At 41.6% G+C, this 17107-nt stretch overlaps 1 protein-coding gene across 1 annotated transcript; it reads left to right on the forward strand.

Moving 5' to 3' along the window:
- The first annotated feature begins 5302 nt into the window (after positions 1-5302).
- mylpfa (myosin light chain, phosphorylatable, fast skeletal muscle a) lies at positions 5303-10478 on the forward strand. The gene is made up of 7 exons (XM_062531868.1): positions 5303-5455; positions 6367-6456; positions 8376-8451; positions 8695-8799; positions 9054-9132; positions 9273-9321; positions 9513-10478. Exons 1-7 carry the CDS (start codon positions 5453-5455, stop codon positions 9615-9617), a joined length of 507 nt encoding a protein of 168 aa, XP_062387852.1. The 5' UTR covers positions 5303-5452; the 3' UTR covers positions 9618-10478.
- The last annotated feature ends 6629 nt before the right edge of the window (positions 10479-17107 follow it).

A 17107-nucleotide genomic window follows, 5' to 3' on the forward strand; every position in this document is an offset into this window, starting at 1 on the left:
GTGTTGCACTGTATAACAACTTTTTCAAAATTATCTGTATCAATAATTATTATTTCAAATATATTTACCTCAGACTTTCAACTCGACATATCAACAAATTAACCTTAAGGGTAATAGTACACTACTGTTTATGTCTTTGAAAAAACGCCATGTCTGATATAAGACGAAAAATCATCCCCTCCAAATCAGATAATATGGGTAAATGATACATTTTCTGAATCCTTAGGGTCATGCCAGTATTTCAGTGCTTGGATTTTGTTTCTCTGATGCTCCCAGGTGCCACAGGATTAAAAGACAAAAGATGGCAGGGAAATGGCAGGCAAATGTGTGCGATTAAAGTTTGAAGAGCTCCAGGGTTGGCTGTACTTCTCCAAAATGTTCACAAAAGGATTTAAATGAAAGCTCAGAGTCTCCCCTTTAAAATGATACCAAACATAACAAAATAAAATATTTCAGTGTTCTGCTTGATTTATACACATTATTTCTTCAACCTTAGTTTACATTATGCATCATAACTCAAAACAGCTACTCTTGTCAGATGGCCATCATACATCATTGAAAAGCTGAGATTCCAGGCTTTCAGAAAAGGTATGGTAGCCTTTGCCACCTTTTCGGTAACGACCAACCCCTCTGGCTCACGGACTAATGGGACAGCTCTTACAAAGTAGCGGGGAATGCACATCAAAGTGTATGAGTCTGAGGATGACCATTGACATTCACCGAGTTTGTACCAGTGTGCTCAGTTCACTTCCTGTTCCTGTTTCCTCAGTTCCTATTAACCAGTTGTTTGTCTTTATTTCTCCATTCATGCACTTGGTGTGTGGTTAGGACACAGTGTTTGACCTATTCTTTAGGTTATCATTGTCTTTATATCATGTTTGTGGTTTTGTTTTCTGCTGTGAGGACTATGCTTTCTAAGTTGAGTTTCTTTTCAGAGTAAACTTTGACTTTTGTGTCTAAAGCTCTCTCTTGTTTTTGCACGTAGGTCCTGCTGCCTACCTTCAACTAGCATGTTGTTACAGGATGATAACACCCATGATGAACCAAGCCAACAAGCTCCAGACTAACTGGCCTTTTTTGGGCAAGTGAAAACTTTTTGAAATGAAGAGCAAGCATTTTTTAAAACTATTATCCACTGTTTGGATTCATGGTTTGCTCAGGAGATAGCCTACTGTACTTCAGGTGGAAGGCCTTACCCCACTCCGTGGTTCCCAGGTTGAATTCTCCTACTTCCTCCCCAGCCTTTCTTCCAATCCAAGATGGTTCCAGGCCACCCAGCACCTTTAGTTCCAGGCATGCAAATGTACGAGAGGTTTCTCTTTACTTTTATCTTTATTTACAAGCTCCTAGCAAATGAACTTCATACTGACAACAGAGAATGCCTATGCTATCAGCCAGACTGTTTTGTTTTTAAACTGTAACCCCTCATAAGGCAGTGAACTAAGAAGAATCTTGACTGTAAATTTGTGAGTAATCTTCACTTCCACTGTGTACCTATCATTTTTGGCATGATAAATGAGTCTTGCGGGACATTGCGAGTCATATTACACATTTCCCCTGATGAGCGCACATTCATATTATCACATCTTTACAGGACCAAAACAAAACAAAAGAGGTCAGTGTTTTGCCAAAACTGCAGAGGATTCAACGCTGATGACCAGACTGGATGACATTAGTGCAACTTAGTGTTGAACAGGTAAAGTCAGGCAGGTAAGGGTCTCATCACCACTGTCAGTTTCTTTGTGTGCATGATATTATTAACTGTTTGTCGGTGTCCTAATTCAATATTGATGACTTCACAATAAACAAGGCAAATTCTATCAATGAAATATCCTGTTGCGGTACAGAGCTGTAAATTGATACGGAACTTTGTCACCAGACTTGACTAGTCGGCTAATTACATAGTTAAAGAAAGCCGACACTATGTTCAAAACTGCTGTCCACATGGTTTGTGGAGTACATTGCACAACATCCCATATTTGTATAGGTTGATTTGTTGTGATTAAGGAGGCAATTAAGGGTAATTTAAGTATCTTGATTTTAAAGTATTAACTCAGGGATTCCTTGATTGAAATTAAGGGGAAATAGAAAAAGTAAGGGGTATAAAAAGTAGCTTTATAGAAGTTCAAAAGTGAGGCATTTATATGGAATGAAATTAAGGGGGTTTGTTTCGTATAGTCATAGCGACTTAATGTGGTCGGCTATACTGCATACATTGCCTCCCATTTTCCAAAAAGCTCTGCGGCAAAATATGGATAAGATATCAAAGGAACAGACTGATGACAAAAACTGAGAGCAAGCACATTTTTATGACATTAACATGAACAATTTGGGGCAAGGAGGAGTCAAAGGTCAAGGCTCCAAAATATTCGGTCATAACTTCCATTTAACTGATCCATGGCATTCCTCTCTCTCTCTTTCTCTCACTCACTCACGCACGCACGCACACACACAATCACCAAAGGGTGATTGGGCCTGATCTATAACACAGGAATGTGTGTGTTACCACAGGTGTTAGTGACAAGTGGGGTAGATCACTGGAGGAGCAAAGAGTGCCGCGTGAGTCAGACGATGGCACAAAGGCACTGGTCGGAAAGAGGGTAAGGGGGGTATCATCAGCGGAAGAGAGCAGGAAACAGTTGTAGAGAAGAAAAAACAACATGAAGAGAGATGCCCGGAGGAGTGAGAGGAGGAGGAGAAAGAGGAGGGGGCTCTGGAAACAGAGAAGCTGTTGATTGATGAGGAGAGGCGCGTGTTGAGAAGAATAGTGGGCGCTGAGGGAGCAGATGTTTGTTGAACTATGTCAGCACTCCTCAGCTGGTGCATTCCCCTTATATTAGGGACAGTCCAACTTCCACCGGGTACCCCTCACCCCTCTCTCCCCAAACGCTCAGCTGCAACCCTCCAAGGCCTCTGGGGAGCCTGTGGTAATCCCTGCAGGCTGAGGCGAAGGAAAGGAGAGATCACTGCCATGGAGGGATCAAGCCATGGTAGGTCCATTTTCAATCTAGTGGGAGGGATGCAGGAAAAAGGATGGAGAGACCAACAGAAACCAGATAGAGAGAGAGATAGAGAGATAGAGATAGAACTTAAATATGGGCAGAGTGGGCGTGCAGAGCATCACTATTCTCGACATCGTGGTCATGTCATCTCTAGAATGCAGTCTATGGGCTGCACTCGGGGAAAGCAAAACCATGTGGCTGTATTGAGTTCAATGAAAATAAGCAGAACTATTCTGATGAGCTATAGAGAACGGCAAAAGTGCTACAGTCGGAAGATGGTGACAGCTGGACAACCTCAGTTATCACGGATGGACGGATGCATTTGTTTTCACCTCGTTATCTCAAACTGGAAGTGGCTGCAATGTGGAGAATACTAACAAAGCATTTTTTTTTAAATGTATTTTACACAAGGTCGTAAATACCACTCTTGCATAGAACCCTTCCTGGACATAATGCATGTGGATTTGTTTACAAACCTGCAAAGATACTTTCTGAGGAGCCATGGTGATTGATAAGGTAATATTACACAATTTAATACAAATTCTTTGAAACCAACATACGGGCATTTGTGGGCACCAAGGTATGCCATGCTGTTGGATGTGCAAACAAAAGGTGCATCACCATTGAGATCATATAGATAGGAGCTGGCTAAGGGTTCTAAAAGTATTTTGTCATGTTTTATTAGTACGATGAAAGAAGAGGTTTTTTTTTAATATAATTATCCATAATGGTTACTATAGAACACCAAACATATTGGAGGTGCCTCATGTTGAATTACTCCAGCCTAGATTGTTTAAAGTTAATCAGTCCTCTGAAATATTTCTATTGTCTGTCCAAAGTAAGGTGCCTGTTTCAAGGTGACTGACTAAAATTGGTCAGTCAAATTGTAACTTATTTTTCAGTCTACATAGATTTAACTTACGTCTATAGCCTGCTATAGAACTTGGCTGAAGGTCACAATGTAATCAGATGACATATCCTAAAGCCCAGCGTTAAAACAGTGCATTATCAACTTATGTCCAAGGTGAACTTTCCACAGCTGTCAATACACCTATATTGTTTGCACTTCCAGCAAGCTGGCGCGGAGTTTTGAGTGGCCTGTGACCTGGGAGTGACCTGTGACGTAAGCTTCTGTCAAAGAATACACCTCTAAAGTCCGCCTACAAAAAGGACCCAAAGCTGCCATCTTTGCCCATATAAGGAGGTCCGCATCTGCTTATTTGGCCAAAGATGGAACCCGCATTTCTTTATATGGGTAAAGATGGCAGTTTTTAGGTCTTTTTGTAGGCAAAGAAGTCTATAGGCTATTTACTGCAGAATTGCCGTAAATCGATTTGGAATTCTCTGGAACGTTGACAATTAAGTTGCAAGGCTTCTCCATAGCCGCCTAGATTAGGGCTGCAGAGAGCATGTGATTTATTTTATTACAAGTTTGTTTACCATCAAAATTACTTTGAAGCTGGCAAGGCAAACAAATAATCAAAGCTTCAGTCGAATGCTTGTAAGGAATTAATTAAGGAATTGTGAATTTTTGAAAGGGTGACAAGGGGACTCAATAATTTACTTTTGACCAACTGTGAAAACACTGAGATGCCATTAAGGACATGTTCAGAATGGGACATTAGTGTGAGAGTAAATAAGAGATGATATTAGATACTGACACATTTTCAAGAAGTAATTTCAATTTGGCGGGGTTTGTTGTGGTTGTGAAGTGTTGTCCTTGGTTTGCCAAGGAGCCATCATCACATCTTTGATGGAGTACATTTAGCTGAGAAAATACTGCACAACTAGGATGTGATAGCACCATAAAAACCTGTCCTGCATGTCACAAAAAAAACCCATGCTAGTTAAAAATAAAAACATGTCCCTTCAGCTGCCGAAGCTAGGCCCACAGAATGTTAAATGTGGTCTTTACGTGCGGAATGAGCATTGCACTCCCAAAATACCGCAGATGCACGTCTGCAATGGGATGCAGAGATGGAGGCCAGACCCTGGGACAACAGTGGTGGCGGTGGTGGCAGTCGAAAGGAGAGTAGGGGGCATAGGGTCTTGACAGCCCTCCCCATAGCCATATTAGTCCACGTGGGACATGGACCCACCGCCGCATCCTCGGGGTATCAGGTTCCCTCCATTCCAAGACTCCTGTGTCTATTTCTGAGCAGTGGTAAGTTGAGAGGGTCACACTTCTTCTGTCCGTTACTTTCCTTCTAACTCATCTGTCCCCCTCAGTCCTCTCTCTCTCTCTCTCTCTCTCTCTCTCTCTCTCTCTCTCTCTCTCTCCCTCTCTCTCTCTCTCTCGCTCTTCACTATTCCCAAGCCAAAGTTGAGACTGGGGTTTATAATTAGCTGGACCCGGGGTATAAAAGTCTCTGGGGACTAGGCCTCTGAGCGGCTTCACACAAGTCTTCTCCTCACGAGCATCCAACTGTCCTAACACACACTGTCTCAAGATGGTGAGTAACCGTTGTTTGCCCCTGTTGTCTGGCACCCACCTGTGGCAATGCCAGTGAGAGGGCAACCGGCCCTATGGAGATAACTTCGCGACATCGCTTAATTTCAGAGAATTTCAGTGGCGACGCATTCAAAACTGCAGGCTTTTTTGTATACAGTGTGGTAGGGTTTGGGGCTGCCATGGAGTAACTGTCCAGTGCAAAGCAAGAATTTGGAATCAACTGTACTTGCTTTTTTTTGGAACATTGGACATTTTTGACAAACCAGTGGATATCTCTTTAAAGAACAAGATATGATATTGCCGTCTTTATTTTGTTAATTGAGTATATTTGTCTTGGCTGCAAGAGTTTGCATTCTACACTGAAATCATATTATGTAAAATGGCTGTTAAATCAATTCCGGTGCCAGTGAGTTCAAAGAGGGGAAACAGTAGCAATTTCCTGGATTAGTCCTGGATTAAGAGGATTAACATGTAGTTTCATGTAATGTTGTATAATGTTATGAGAGTGTAAGAATTTAGCTTTAATACGGCACGCAGCAAGAGGAAAACCTCCAGGCAAAAACACCTTGGACTGTACAATGTTCATAAACAAATGGCATGTACCAGATGCCACTGGACAGTTTCTCATAGAATTGCTACTGCTGGCTCATGTAAATCGGCAGCCCTGCATCTTTGAAGGTGAATTTATGCATAATTTGACTAGCAGGTTATTTGTAAATAACACTGTGTGGCAAAAATGCACTTCAGGAAAGCCGTTATGCTCTTAAAATGGAGTTACATATATTCACATAGTCTCTCTCCGTGGCATATAGGTTACTAGGCTCCATGCAAATGCAAACATATACCCAGCAGAAATGTAGAAATGTGATATTGACGGTCTTTATGTAACAATTGTTCTACGCTTCACCTCAGGCACCCAAGAAGGCTAAGAGGAGGGCAGGAGGAGAGGGCTCCAATGTGTTCTCCATGTTGGACCAGAACAAGATTCAGGAGTACAAAGAGGTGATTATCTGACCACACTGAGCAGCTTTCTATTACTCTTCATAGCCCTGTCATACTTTATGAAGGCAACTATTGAGTCAGGCTTGAGGAAACTCACCAAGAAATAATATATGTGAAGGTGCTTGTCTGTATAAATGGCTATAGAATGGTTACCTGGCTATGACATCTATCTATCTATCTATCTATCTACATAGATAAATAGATAGATACTTTATTGATCCCCAAGAGGAAATTCAAGAATGTCATGACATTTGAAGAACTGAATTCACCACACTTTGATTCAATTACGTCTGTTTGGTGTCAGTTTGAAAGTCAAGGACATAGTCATCTTTACAGCCAGGGTACTACAGAGCCTCATAACCAAAAGCAGAGATCTGTCACGTGTCTGACGTGACGGTTGTTTTTAAATTTTGCATTGTTTACGCTCTTAACTCCAACTGCACATCAAGCAGTGATGTGATCCCACCCCTCTCTCGCCCCCCGGTGAGGTAACTACCGATGGGAATGTGGTTCGCTATAGCTGGCAGCGCTGAGGTTTCTGTTACCCTATGTGGTGCCCAGGGCCTCCTTCACCCCTCACCTTTCCATCTGTCTGTCAGCCATCTCAGCTCCTCAGCACAAATTCCCCGTCAAGGCTGAGGAGCAGCTGAGGCAGGGGATGGCATGTGAGAGAGAGAGAGAGAGAGGGGGGGGGAGGGAGAGAGAGAGAAAGAAATAGAGAGATGTTTACAAGAACGCTGAGAAACATAGCGGTAGGTAGTAGGTAGTTGGAGTGAGAAAACAGTTTTATACAGCGATGGTGTAGACGGAAGAAAGAGAGAGTGAGAAAGAATGAGAAAGAGAGGGACAAGCAGTGTGAGCAAGTGTAAAAGGTATGGATATGAGACTTGAGTAGGCCATGTGAAAGGTTAGCCCAGTAAATTTGCATTCTGTCAGAGGAGTTTACGTCAGCAGGTACCCATGAATGACGAAAGGGTTTAAATGATTGACAGATACAATTTGCCCGTGATAGAGCTACTTGAGACTATATGATTCCACACTTTACTCCATACTCCATATAACTTGTGTGGATAAAAGCTGTAGCTGAGGGCTTGAAATGTTGGATGCAAGAAAGCTTTGTAGAGGAAGTGAAAAGAGTGTCTGAAATAAATTCTCTATAAATTACAAAAATCAGATCAGAAATATGGAACTGTGCACAACATAGGACAGAGGTGGTATCTCCAAGAGTAGACCAAGAAGAGTTGAGAAAATCAAGCGGAAGATGTGATTATATATGAAGACGCAGGTTAGGTGAAGCAAAGTTATTTTGGGATCGGGGTTTAGTTGGTAATGTCAAAAAGAGGGACGCCGTGTTCATGTATTTGTTCCCCAGGGGGCGTTACCGACTGGTAAGGGGATCTAGCTTCCTTGAGCGCCACATAGGGAATGTCTGACATGACAGTTAGAGTTGAGTCAACACATGGACATCCAGGGTGGGGGTGATGGTGCTCTAGTGGCGTCAGGAGGGTGTGGTGGTGTCGCGGGCAGAGGAAGGCAAACAGCTGCCTTATAAAGAACGATATTATGGGGTCATCTTGGGTTTCAGGACTGGGAGAACTTGGGGGTTGGGGTAACATGAACACTCATCACATGAAAGATGGCAGAATGTTCATGGACTGGGACTGCCTAAAAGTATACAGTAGGAGCAGTGGGTGTTAAGGATTCCCCGGTAAATTGATTTATGTAGATCTGTATAGATTCCACAACTATGCACCTGTTCTGTTCAGCAATTGTGTTGAGTTCATATACTATTTCCAAAGCAAACAAAAAAAATACACACATTTAGTGTAAAGTAAGCAAGTAAGGAAACATTTCTTTCTTTCTTTCTTTCTTTCTTTCTCTGTTACCAAACCCTTATGTTATCCTATTACCTTTCTTAGTGTTTCACAATCCTTGACCAGAACAAAGATGGTATCATCAGCAAGGATGACATCAAAGATTGCATGGCTGGAATTGGTAAGTCAGATTCTCAATCAGATTCAGCTCCTTTAGAAGTCCAGGTCCAGTCCTTGGGCTCTGAGGTCACCTGGCCGAGTATGTCTGTGTGTGTGTGTGTGTGTGTGTGTGTGTGTGTGTGTGTGTGTGTGTGTGTGTGTGTGTGTGTGTGTGTGTGTGTGTGTGTGTGTGTGTGTGTGTGTGTGTGTGTGTGTGTGTGTGTGTGAAAATTACCCTGAATCTTCTGTATGTTTTCTCCGATAGGAAACGTGAGCCTCAAGGACAGTGAATATGACTCCATGATCAAGGAGGCCCCCGGTCCAATCAACTTCACCTGCTTCCTGCAGATGTTTGGCGCCAAGATTAAGGGTACGTAGTAGTAACACCCCCATCTGTCCCCTTTCTCACACGTCTGCACTCTTTTCACGCTGTTGAGTAAGGCATTCACCCGTGTGTAATATAGTAAGGCAGCTCAAAGCAGGGAGAGGCCATTGGGCAGATCTTGTCGTCTTTGTTCCTCTTCAGTTGCCTCTCACACCTCTGCGCTTAATGACTTCCGTGTCTCGGACACTGTGGAGTGTGTGAACCATGTCGTGTAAATCTCGGCTTCCCTGTCTCCATAGGCTCCGATCCCGAGGATGTCATCGTGTCTGCCTTCAAGGTGATGGATCCCGAGGGCACTGGCGCCATCAAGAAGGATTTGTGAGTTCTGCCTTCATCGTTCCTCCAAACCGACATCATAACTAGACTAGATCGTTTGTTTTTGAGACAGTTCTGTAGGACAGAATAAAAAAAGAATAATATTTTGATCAAGAGCTCATCACTCTCTTGTCTCTCCCCAGCCTTGAGGAGCTCCTGCTCACCACGTGCGATAGGTTCAGCGAGGCGGAGGTGGGCTAACATTCTACCTTCAGTTGATCCAATCTTGCTTTTCAACTTTACCCAATACCTTACGACTGATCCATTTATCATGTCTAATTTCCTGTCTTATTCTCTACCTCTCTCCTCTGTTTCTCTACCCCTCACTATGATCACCCTCTCTACCTGTTCATCCCGTCCTCTCTCTCCTCCTCCGCTCGCAGATGGCGGACATGTGGGCCGCCTTCCCCCCAGATGTGGCTGGCAACGTTGACTACAAGAACATCTGCTACGTCATCTGCCACGGTGAAGAGGAGGAAAAGGAATAAAAGAAACGGATAGAAGAACAGAAAAATGAAGAGATAAAATCTGCATCCCTCATTGCTCTACCTTCACAATCCTTTCTCTGTGTCTTCCTCCTCTCTCACCATGTCGCCTCCCTTCCCCTCAACCCCCCCCCCCCCCTCACCTTATTTAATTCTTCCTTGTTCACCTGTGGGGACTCTTCCTTTCACCCTCCTCCAACTCATGTTCACCAAACCAAAGGCTCCAAAGACTCTAAACTGAGAGAGCAGAGGGGACCCATGGGGTGTCTGTCGTGTTTTGTCAGTGGGGACAATGGGATTATTTTCAATAAAACGATCTAATACCAGTCTCTCCATTTCACTCCCTTTCTCTTTCCCTGTCATTCTCTCACTTCTGTTCCTTTTTCTCCCATGTCCTTACATCCACCCATTCCCCCCTGGTTAACCAGCACCGGAATGTGTCTGATTGTAAGTGTATGTGTGTAGCATTGCGCTAGCTATGCCTGTAGCAGAATTTGTTGGAAGGCCACAACTGTTGTGAAAATGGCAAACAAAGGCTGGTTTGTGATGCGCACACAAACGCCCTCTTCAGTTGAAACATCTGAGGCCCGGGCAGACCATTGTTCAAAAAATGAGAAAAGAGGAGCTTTTAAAAAAGTAAGGTCACTGAAAGTGATTGCTGTTTTTTTTATTGAGGGGGAGATAGACTGCCCCAAAGAGGGAAAAGAAAGAATGAAAGAAACATACCATCTTCGTTCTTCTCATCTTTTCCCCTTTTCCTTCTGTGTCTTTTTCTAAATACCATCTCCCTCTTCTTTGCTTTCTACATCTCGGTGCCTTTGTCAGAAAAACATCTCTGTAAGTAATAAAACCAGGAAAACTGTGTCCAACGACTCCATTTTTTTGTACATGCTAGTTGAAGCTTTTACCACCCTTGTTAGGTGGAAAGAGCACCCTCCTGTGGGCATTCACATTATCACAGTGGTTCAATGAAGCTTACAGGCTGTGAGGATAGGATGACAAATATGGCCCAGATATATTTTTACAGACCTACTTGCTTGTCCATCACCAAGTAAGGACTGAAATTCCAGCACAACTACCCTATTGCTATCCCTATCCCTAGTGCTAGATAGATATGGGTTTTACAACTTAGTATTGCAAAGCATTGCTTCTAAACAGGTTGAATATTCAAGGCGCTGCCTATCAGTTTCATCATTCAGACTTCTCATACCCACTAACCAAAACCTGGATGAAATATTGCTAACAAACACCAAGTGTAACTGGAAATGAGGAAGTTCTGCAGCTGCACCAGGTGCAGTCCGTCACCGCAGAACAAAACGAACTTCACCTCTATCTCTGCCACTTCCGTTTCAAGGTAATCGAGGGCATTCAAGGTAGTATTTACAGTGCCTATAGAAAGTCATCATACCCTTTTGAAATAGTTACTTTTTTTGTCTTACAGCCTGAAATCAAAACCCATTTTTAAAAAAATATTTTCCAGTTTTATTAACAAATTTAGCTGTACAACATCAAAATAATGAAAAAAAAGTAAACAGTTCTGAAAATTAATAAAAAATGAAAAACTAGAATAACAGGGTTGGAAAAGTCATCATACCCCTTACTTAATACTTTGTAAAGCTTCCTTTTGCTTTCATTACAGCCATCAATCTGTTTGGATATGTCTCTATTATAGCTTTGCACACCTAGATAGGGGAATATTTGCCCAATTTTCCGTACAGAAATGTTAAACTTTAGTCAAATTCTGTAGGGAATGGCGATGGACTGCTCTCTTCAAGTCAATCCACATATTTTCTATAGTATTTAAGTCAGGGCTCTGACTTAGCCACTCAAGGATATTCACCATCCTATCCTTAAGCCACTGCTTTGTTCTTTTGGCAGTATGTTTAGGATTATTGTCGTGTTGGAAGGCGAATGACCTCCCCATCCTCAGCTGTCTAGGAGAGGGACGCAGGTTTTCCTTAAGGATGTGGGTGTACTTGGCAGCATCCATTTTCCCTTCTATCCTGACCAATTGCCCAGTTCCCGCTGAAAAGAAACATCCCCACAACATAATGTTGCCCCCACCATGCTTCACACTAGGTATGGTGTGTTTTGGGTGGTGTACTGTGTTGGTTTTCGCCAAACATTGCGCTTGGAGTTCAGTGCAAAAACACATCTGGAATATTCTGCTACCATGTGGAAAAAGCTTATATGGTCAGATGAGACTAAGATCAAACTTTTTGGAGACTAAGATTGAAGTTTTTGGACTGAGCTCCAGGCGCTAACCAAACACAGTATACACACCCAAACACACCCAAAACACACCATACCTACTTTGAAGCATGGTGGGGGCAACATTATGTTTTGGGGATGTTTCTCTTCAGCGGGGACTGGGCAATTGGTCAGGATAGAAGGGAAAATGGATGCTGCCAAGTACACCAAAATTCTTGAGGAAAATCTGCGTCCCTCTCCTAAACAGCTGAGGATGGGGAGGTCATTCGCCTTCCAACACGACAAAAATCCTAAACATACTGCCAAAAGAACAAAGCAGTGGCTTAAGGATAGGATGGTGAATATCCTTGAGTGGCAAAGTCAGAGCCCTGACTTAAATCCTATAGAAAATATGTGGATTGACTTGAAGAGAGCAGTCCATCGCCATTCCCTACAGAATTTGACTAAATTTTAACATTTCTGCACGGAAAATTGGGCAAATATTCCCCTATCTAGGTGTGCAAAGCTATAATAGAGACATATCCAAACAGATTGATGGCTGTAATGAAAGCAAAAGGAAGCTTTACAAAGTATTAAGTCAGGGGTATGATGACTTTTCCAACCCTGTTCTTCTAGTTTTTAATTTTTTATTAATTTTCAGAACTGTTGACTTTTTTTTCATTATTTTGATGTTGTACAGCTACATTTGTAAATAAAACTGGAAAAGATTTTTTTTTAAATGGGTTTTGATTTCAGGCTGTAAGACAAAAAAAGTAACTATTTCAAAAGGGTATGATAACTTTCTATAGGCACTGTATATATTATGCATCCAATGTATTTCAAGGCATACATGAGGACTTCAAGTCTAACACCACAAAAGTGTGACTGTGTGATGGTTTATATTATGTTCTTTCATACCTGACCTAGTCCAACAACCAGGGAAAGACACATCCACACTCTAAAAAATGCTGGGTTAAAAACAAACCCAAATTTAGTTATTTTCAACCCAACTGCTGAGTAAAATGGGGTCCAACACAGCATTGGGTTATCTTAACCCAGCAAATTGGGTTATTAAATTTAACCCAGCGGATGGGTTGATATTTTAACCAATGTGTTGGGTTATTTTGACACGAATGTTTAGTTAAATTTACATAATGTTTGGGTTATATTTGAAACCAAATCCCCAAAAAATCCACTGGTTCATTTTTAAAACACTTCACTTAAATAGCCAAACTTAAAGTCACACATTTTGTTGACAGCTTGGATACAGACAATATAGTATATGAGAAATGGGCAAGAATAGCCATGCAATGAAATAAAACAGACATGATTATTTATTTTATACTTTTCTTTATTTTGAACAGTCTGTGATGGGCTACTTCCATGAAGGCAGGCAGATTCCACGGTCCGTTTCGGGGGTCAGCCCTGTCAATCAAAGAAAAAAAAAAAGAATCAGTTATTTACAGAGCTTTATATCAAGACTTCCATGAACCATTATCAATGAATGATGTTGACAAACATTAAAAATCCACCAGGAGACCTATTATTATGGCGTTGTTTTAATCCTAATACAGGTAATACAAAATGTGCGTTTGGAGATGAGCTGGATAAGCAGGCTAATAAACGTAATTTCAGTAGTGGCGATGCTAACGTTAGCTAGCCAATGTTAGCACGTTATTCAGCCAGTGGATCCAAGGTGTTTGTAACGCTACTACCAAAATAAACCCATAAGTAACATGGCTATAATATGAAGCTACCCTAAATTAGTTAATAAGATGTTGTTTGCCATGATTATTACCGTCAGTTACGTGTGTTGGGAAGAGACTACTTCGCTGTAGCCTATTAGCTGCTAGCTAACATTAGCTGATAAACCTCAGCTGCACCACAAAGCATAATTTTGTTACTTGTCTGTTAACATTACCTACAGCTGTTATGCTAATTTTAGTTCGTTGTAAAAGTTCGTTTTGTTTCTGTTCAGCGGTTCATACCCAGTGAACACAGAACTGTGTTTTTTATGAGTCTGTCTTTGTGTAGATTTAACATGAACAGATATTGTAAGTTAATGTTAACTTAGCTTAGCTAATATAGCTGTCATGCTTGAGGCTGAATGAAATCGTCAGACAGAATATTCATTCATATCACAAAGGGTATGTCTCTGGGTGGACTTTTAAATCCGTATGGATTTCTTTGTACAATGCAGAAGTTAAAAACAGATACATACCTTCCGAAATCGCCTGATTTCCATTGCATTTGTTGGCAGCAGCTGCAGGACTGGACGGTTGAAAATATGTCTACCGATTTTTTTCTTCAACCTCATTCAAATAACTATGCAGCTGTGTTAAAGTCACCCAGGTGCTGGGAAGTGTGCTCCACATCAGGTGGGGGAGAGGAGGGGCACAGTCCTAAATGGTCAACCCAGCAGCGCTGTACTATCAACCCAACAAGCTGGGTTGCAGAAATGACCCAATACGAGTTAAAACAACCCAATAAAATGACCCAGCAGCCTCAACCCAGCGGTTTGGTTGAAAAAATAACCCAGCATTTTTTAGAGTGCAATAAAGGAAATCACTGAAGTAACACTTGGTCAGTTTAATTATGTTTTTATTATTATTATTATTATTATTATTATTATTATTTCATCACAACTGTTCATCATTATCATAATTATTCATTAAATACGTCATGTGTAGATTATCTTCTGCTGTTAAGGAATGATTCTTAATCTACCATTTTTTCTGACACTGATGTACTGGATGTAAACTCAAAAACAAACAGAGAGAGAGAGAGAGAGCACATACACAAATACATGGGAGGCTGGAGTGGAAGACGTGCCAAGTGCTAAAAAAAGAAAACAATTACATATATTGAAATGGCAAATTCAAAGAAATGTAATGGCCCTAATTTTAAAGGCGCTCGATTCGACTCCTCCATGTGCCAGGTGTGCATTAAGAGATGATGCATTTCCTGTCTTGCATGTGACAGTGCTTTTTGTGTGTGTGTGTGTGTGTGTGTGTGTGTGTGTGTGTGTGTACGTTTGTGTGCTTTGGTGTCCATGAAATTTCATTTGTATTCCAACTTCAACAAGCTAAAGGAGCAGTTCTCAGTCCTTCTGTCCTGTACACCGAATCTTTTCCTCTTGGCATTTAAACGGTCTGCATTGAGTGAGCCTGCTCTTCATGGCATAGGCTACGGCCCCCTTCCGCCAAGAGGGGACGAAGCTGAATGTTCAGTTGGCATTTCATGATGACAGAAACCATCAACGTTCTCTGCTTAAGCCACAACATCAGCTCAGGCATCCCAGGTGACACCCATGAGCTCATCATTACGAGGTGGTAAGGGTTGCATAGTAACAATTTGATCAATCAGCAAACAGCAGTGGCTTTATCAGGTGGGCCATCATCCACAATGTCTAAAACCTCAGCACTGTTAAAACACTTTTAGAGTAAAAGCTGTCGTGACAATTTCGAAAAACAAAATATATTAAATAAAAAAATAAAAAGAGTGTACCAGGACAAAAAAAAAAACAAAAAAACAACGGCATCGCACCCCAACACCAGTCCCCAAACACGAGTTAGACAGACGCAGAGACAGACAGAGAAAGAGAATAGCACAGTAGAGTCTACGTTTTCTTTACACTGGCACGACAACAACAGATGTCATGAAGTCAAGATCAACGTTAGAGGAGTGTCAGTAATCTACGTTACAGTAACCACTAGCGCCTCCCGTTGACACACACCTATCAGGGGTATCATGTAAGCACAAGCGTATATGTGTGTGTGTGTGTGTGTGTGTGTGTGTGTGTGACAAATAACAATGTGTGTCTTAATTTCAGTGACGGGTTAAGAGCAAAGTCAGGCCAACGAGTGCAAATGAACTGAAGCTCATTTAATAAACTCATGAAACAAAATCATCATTTCGCTAATCTAATACCATTAAGATCGTATGCACAAACATGGGTGGGCTCTGAGCGACGCACCCACACACCACGCAATAGCTTAACTTCATGCACTGGACACTTTGTTTGATTGACTTTGCTTGCAACTCGACATTGAAATAAAGGTAATGTGAGTTGATGGGGGACATGTGAATTTAATACAGTGATTTCTTAACCACAATGCCAGCGATGCGAGGGAACACGCATCTGTTCTGTGGGGTTCACCTCTGGCAAAAGGAGCTTCCAGTTAAAACACAGAAATGTTTGGAGCGCCAGTGCAATTTCCTATTGGTTTCGCCTGCTGTTGCAAGGCAGTCTCCTTATATCAATTAGGGATGCATATGAGGTGTGCCCAAACACATCACGTTAAAGCGGAACTATGCAGGTTTGGCGATTGCGTCACTGTTTTCTCATTTGACGCTTGCAGGTTTCTCTGGAGAGCTTTACCTACAGCTTTGGCGTGTATTTACAACACTCCTCAATTGGTCAGTCTGCCTTTTCATAAGCATGATCGACACTTTCTGTTTGTCATGCCACCGGCCCAGTGGCACAATCCGCTCATAGGCGCTAGGGGGAAGCGAGCCATCATTCAGCCCGAAATAAGTAAAATAACCATTCCAATGACTCCGAAGCTAATCAGTAAAGGTAAATTAAGCTAAAAAACTTGCATAGTCCACCTTTAAAGAAATATGATGAAACACATTCTCCAATTACACCCTCAGCCAAAGCATGGTTTCTGTAATACTGTCGGGTGTAAAAAATATTATTCATGGACATATGATGACGACCTACAAAAGGGGATTTGTTCTTCCAAATTATGGGGATATAAATGTGCAAACAAATGTGAGATTTTGTTTTAAAAAAAAAATACATAAATAAGAAAATACAACAAAAACGAAAAGCATAAGATTCCAACTCATATTCCAGTCCAGCAGGCATCCATTCTGCTGCCATAAAAAAATACAAATAATAATAATAAAAAAAACTCCTAAGTAAGCTTCAGGGTAGGAATAGTATACAATATATAGCAGATCTGTTTTAAATTAACACATTTTATACACTGATACATTACAAACCCAAAAGGTTAGAAGGCATTTAATGCTACAAATGCTGCACCAAGCCTGACCACAACAGGGTCCTAACGCACACTGGGTTAAGGACTCAAACGGTTCAGCTGAATAAACCTACTGTGCATTAGATACAGAAGTGGTTAGTTAGTGAGGGGGCCTTCAGCTGATTCAAAATGTAATAATAATAATAATAACAATATCGATCAAGGGTTCAGTGCAAAAATTAAAACTAATCCTTCACTATCTGGAACACTGACAAGCATTTCTGACGAGCCTCTTGCCTCTCACAGAGTACTATG

This window comes from Sardina pilchardus, chromosome 3 (assembly GCF_963854185.1).
Source record: "Sardina pilchardus chromosome 3, fSarPil1.1, whole genome shotgun sequence".
Classification (NCBI taxonomy): domain Eukaryota; kingdom Metazoa; phylum Chordata; class Actinopteri; order Clupeiformes; family Clupeidae; genus Sardina; species Sardina pilchardus.

What these genes read in the sequence shown, in the direction of transcription:
- mylpfa (XM_062531868.1), top strand. An exon ending in AGATTCAGGAGTACAAAGAG is followed by an intron (nt 6,457 to 8,375) that starts GTGATTATCTGA and finishes TACCTTTCTTAG; the next exon opens with TGTTTCACAATCCTTGACCA. An exon ending in AGATTGCATGGCTGGAATTG is followed by an intron (nt 8,452 to 8,694) that starts GTAAGTCAGATT and finishes TTTCTCCGATAG; the next exon opens with GAAACGTGAGCCTCAAGGAC.